Below are 4,183 nucleotides of genomic sequence, written 5' to 3'. Positions count from 1 at the left end.
AGAGCCAAGTTCTTCTCCCTGCACTGAGTTGTCACAGAGGATCTCCTTGATGCTATTAACGGCTTCTGTGGTGTTTGCCTCATCAAAGAAAAGAACTGAGTCAAGATCATGATTCTCTTTATTGGTCCTTGCAAGAGTTTCAGCTTCCTTCACTTTCTCATAAATCATTTCTGATGTAGTTCCTCCATGAATTTTGACCAGTTTCATGTTTTCTGCTGGTGCTCCACATCTTCTTAGTTCACACATAAATTTTATCAGCCTTGTTTTACCACATCCTGTCTCCCCCATTATGATGACAGGAATGCCACACCTGAATCTCATATGAATTGCCATCATTTTGAGGATATTGTCGGTGGTCAATTCATATGTTTCATCAGGATCTGTTGGCCACTTGACGCCAAGCACACTGCACAGATGCTCAATCTTGTCAGCTCTAGGAAACTGATCAAAGTCTGCATTAAAAGGAACTCTCTGAAGTTTTAAGCCATTGTACAGCTGTCGAGTCATGATGTTTTTCTTAATCACTTCTTTTGTCAAAGGATTTACTGCATCAAACCCTTTCTCGTTATTGGGCTTAAGGTGAAATCCAATGAATGTCATGGACATGTGGTCGTCATTAAAAAAGATGTATGGATGTGGCTCTGATTCCCACCTTTTTCTAATGAGGAATGGAGCTAAATCTTTTTCTTTTAGTCCACTGATGTCAACTTGTTGCTTCCCTGGGCTCTGGTCAGTGATGCATAGTGATGGTGTTGCAAAGTCTTTGGACATCAAGATCATGAACTCAACCACAAAGTTTTTGAACCCACAAAGAGTGTCTCCAACCAACTCAAATTTGCAGAAATCCGAATTCTCACAGTCTTTCAACTGAAGATTAAGGAACCACACAAAGTTACGTAGCTCTGCCCATGATGGATCTATTATACCACAATAGATTAAGAGTATCTGAAGACACTTTGCATGAGTCCCTTTAGTACCCTGGAACGTGAAGTTGTCAAGATTGTCCTTATTGTGAAAATGTGTGAGGTACTGGTATGGCCTTTGATAAGCTTCACTTCTGAAACATTCATCATCCATCAGGGGGCCACCACAGTCCATGTCTGGAATTTCTTCTTTTTGCATTTCCAAAGCCATAACCTTTTTTGGTGGGTGGCAAAACAGCTTTGGGAAAACATCTGAGAATGCAAAATTTTCGTTTCGACCCTAAAAGTATACAAAATAAAAAATGTTTAAAACAATCAAATCTATCCTCATTAAAAATAAATAAAAAGAACTGAATAAAAAGGTCAGTATCCAAGGTCAGTATAAACGGCGCCCCATAGTATCCATGGATCATAGAAATATGAAATATAGACAATTGCTGCATGTATAAAAGGCTCAGACATTTTCCGTTTTCCTGCAATATTGTTTCAAATGAGGTTATAGGAAATGACGCTGGCATAAGTTTGATGTGCTACGCTGGAAGAGATAGTACTTCTGGGTTAGCTTGTTATCACCTCATCCTGTAAACTACACTCCTGTTTGCAATCCTTAACGGTGATGCTCTGAGTGTTTTAGTTAATGAAGGTCAGTTACATTAAATCAGTTTATTTCCAACCTGGATTTGCTGAGTCTTGAATTTCTTTGCATTGGGTTGTAGCGGCACATTTTCACATTGTGAGTGAAGACGTGCCACCAGCTGCTGCCGTACGGTGGCAGTTTTATTTGGCCACATAATTGCGCCAAAGTACTTTTTGTGATAGTTTGAGCCAGGAAATGTCTGTACTTATAGTATGGCACTACGATTGTGTTGAAGTTGAGTTCTCTGTGTGTTTGAACCTAGTGATGTAATATTTACATAACTTGAGTTATTACATTGTAACGGACCAGTTTACAAGTTAGTTTGATTGTTGTGTTATCAGTGTTATTGTGTTCAGAATTGCCACTCACTTATAGCATAGTTGCTCCAGACTGGCAGCAATGTGATTTACCGAGTGTCCTTGAATGTATGGATTGGATTTATATAGCGCTTTTCAAGGCACCCAAAGCGCTTTACAATGCCACTATTCATTCACTCTCACATTCACACACTGGTGGAGGCAAGCTACAGTTGTAGCACAGCTGCCCTGGGGCAGACTGACAGAAGCGAGGCTGCCATATCGCGCCATCGGCCCCTCTGGCCAACACCAGTAGGCGTAGGGTAAAGTGTCTTGCCCAAGGACACAACGACCAGGACAGAGAGCCCGGGGATCGAACCGGCGACCTTCCGGTTACAGATACGCTTCCCAACCCCCTGAGCCAGGTCGCCACAATATAGTATAATAGTATAATAGTATAGAGCCGTTAAGCCTGTCAATCATATCAGCTACGTATGACAGAGAGTCTGTAAGTGAGCATGCTTGTAGTTGGCTGAGAGTTTTTGGGGGGTGGGTGTTAGAGAGTGCGTTGTTGTTGGTGTGTGCGGGAAAAAGAAGGATGTTTTTTCTTTTTTTTCAATTCTTGAGAGAGCATTTTTCCTGTTGTATTTGGCGTTGGCGACGGCCCACAGTAGCCTCTGTTACTGTTCCTAATAAACAGTCGGTAAACAGAATACCGATCGTCTTTGTCTTCTGTTGGACGGACACTACAATATATTATGTTGTGGACGTGTGTGTACAGATGGATGTTTAGGTTTATGTGATTAGATATCTTTAAGTTTATATTAGCTGAACCACTGTTGCTGTAATATACTTGGCCTAATGCTAACTTATTTACAGGTTACAATAAACCAGCTGACTTCAACAGTTAAGCAAAGTCTTCCTGTCCTTCCTGTATTCTGACCGATACGCCATCTTGTTGGCTGCTAAACCTAAAAGAACTAGTCCTAACCTACTACTCCTGCACTTAAGTCAAGATATAGGTATAACTGTTCCTTCAAAAAAAACAACAACCTAAATGCTAAGACTATGGCATATTTTTTTTCTACCTATTTACCTATCTATTTATTTCTATCTATTAAGAATCTTATTTCATTGAACATGGAAGGATTTTGATGAAATATCAAAAAACCAAATAAATTATAACTGTAACATAACTATAATATAGCGTTGGATGATTTCATAAGAAGAATACTTCACTAAAAGTAATACCTCCACTTACCAATCTGGTATCACATCTGTTCTGATCATTTGTGGACTCCAGTAACTCAATAACATATAAGTGGTTCTGGCTGCATTGCCACATCTGTCCATTTGAATCCATCAGGTACCGCAAAAAGAAAAGCTTGAATATGAATTCATTCAGGCCCTTTTGCACCTGGAAACGAGGTGTTAGAAAATAAGTCTGTGTTACTAAATAAAGCAAATTATGACCAGCTAAGGGATTTGATCAGAACCACAATATACATTTAAATAAATAAACTTATATTTCACTACAGTTACATTAAATTGCTTACCGAGGACGTGACATCAAAGTGAAACACCTTAATATCTTTTTGTTTTGGTGTGTCATATAAAAACGGGAGAATCTTGTGGTCGTCAACTTCATGTTCAGTTAGCCTGATGCACTTCTTAAAGGCTTTTCCTTCGTCAACACTTCTCTCAAGTTTTTCGTACAACCTTTGGACATACAGCGACTTGCCTAAAATAGAAGAAAAAAACAATAACTGGTTGACAGAAGTCATAGCATTAATAATAACTGAATATGAATGACAAATTATTTTATTTCTAGGAAGCAATAACTGTGTTATCACAAGACCAAAACCAGATCTAATTCTGCATCCTGTTTTCTATATAGACACTGTAACGTAAAACTATTTCCAAAAGTGGACAATTGGTGCTTTTGCTATATTGTTCAACTTGATTGTCATAGTTTATTCGATCTTTATTATTTATTTATTGTACTTTTAACTCTCTCCCCATTTTCCTCTCTCTCTTTCCCATCCCCCAGTCCTGTCCATTTTGATAGTAACAGCTTAACAGAAGGAGAGTGAAAGAAACATAGAGGAGAAGGGAGAGAAAAAAGACACTGAAAATCTGTTTGATCACCTGCTAAAACAAAAAAACAAGCAAAAAGAAAACATAGTAGGCAAACCACAGCAACAACCAACATACAGTAAATAATAAATATTGAATGTTACTGTGCAGCATACCTGTTTGCAGTGTTGAGAAGAAGAACTTTTAAAATGTATTCCACTACAGATTACAGAATACATGCCCCAACATTG

General features: G+C 38.6%; 1 protein-coding gene across 1 annotated transcript in view; it reads right to left on the bottom strand.

The window, feature by feature from the left end:
• The window catches only part of LOC102299989 (E3 ubiquitin-protein ligase rnf213-alpha), a gene marked incomplete in the record, with an annotated part of 62,702 nt that overhangs the window by 33,774 nt on the left and 24,745 nt on the right, over window positions 1-4,183 (bottom strand). Inside the window, 3 exon segments of the mRNA XM_042214902.1 lie at window positions 6-1,203; window positions 3,118-3,273; window positions 3,413-3,597. Of these exon segments, the coding sequence (XP_042070836.1) occupies window positions 6-1,203; window positions 3,118-3,273; window positions 3,413-3,597 (1,539 nt within the window).

This window comes from Haplochromis burtoni, unplaced genomic scaffold (genome assembly GCF_018398535.1).
Source record: "Haplochromis burtoni strain Fernald_Lab_line unplaced genomic scaffold, NCSU_Asbu1 Contig_625, whole genome shotgun sequence".
In the NCBI taxonomy this organism is placed as follows: Eukaryota; Metazoa; Chordata; class Actinopteri; order Cichliformes; family Cichlidae; genus Haplochromis; species Haplochromis burtoni.
This window is presented reverse-complemented; position numbering and strand designations above follow the sequence as displayed.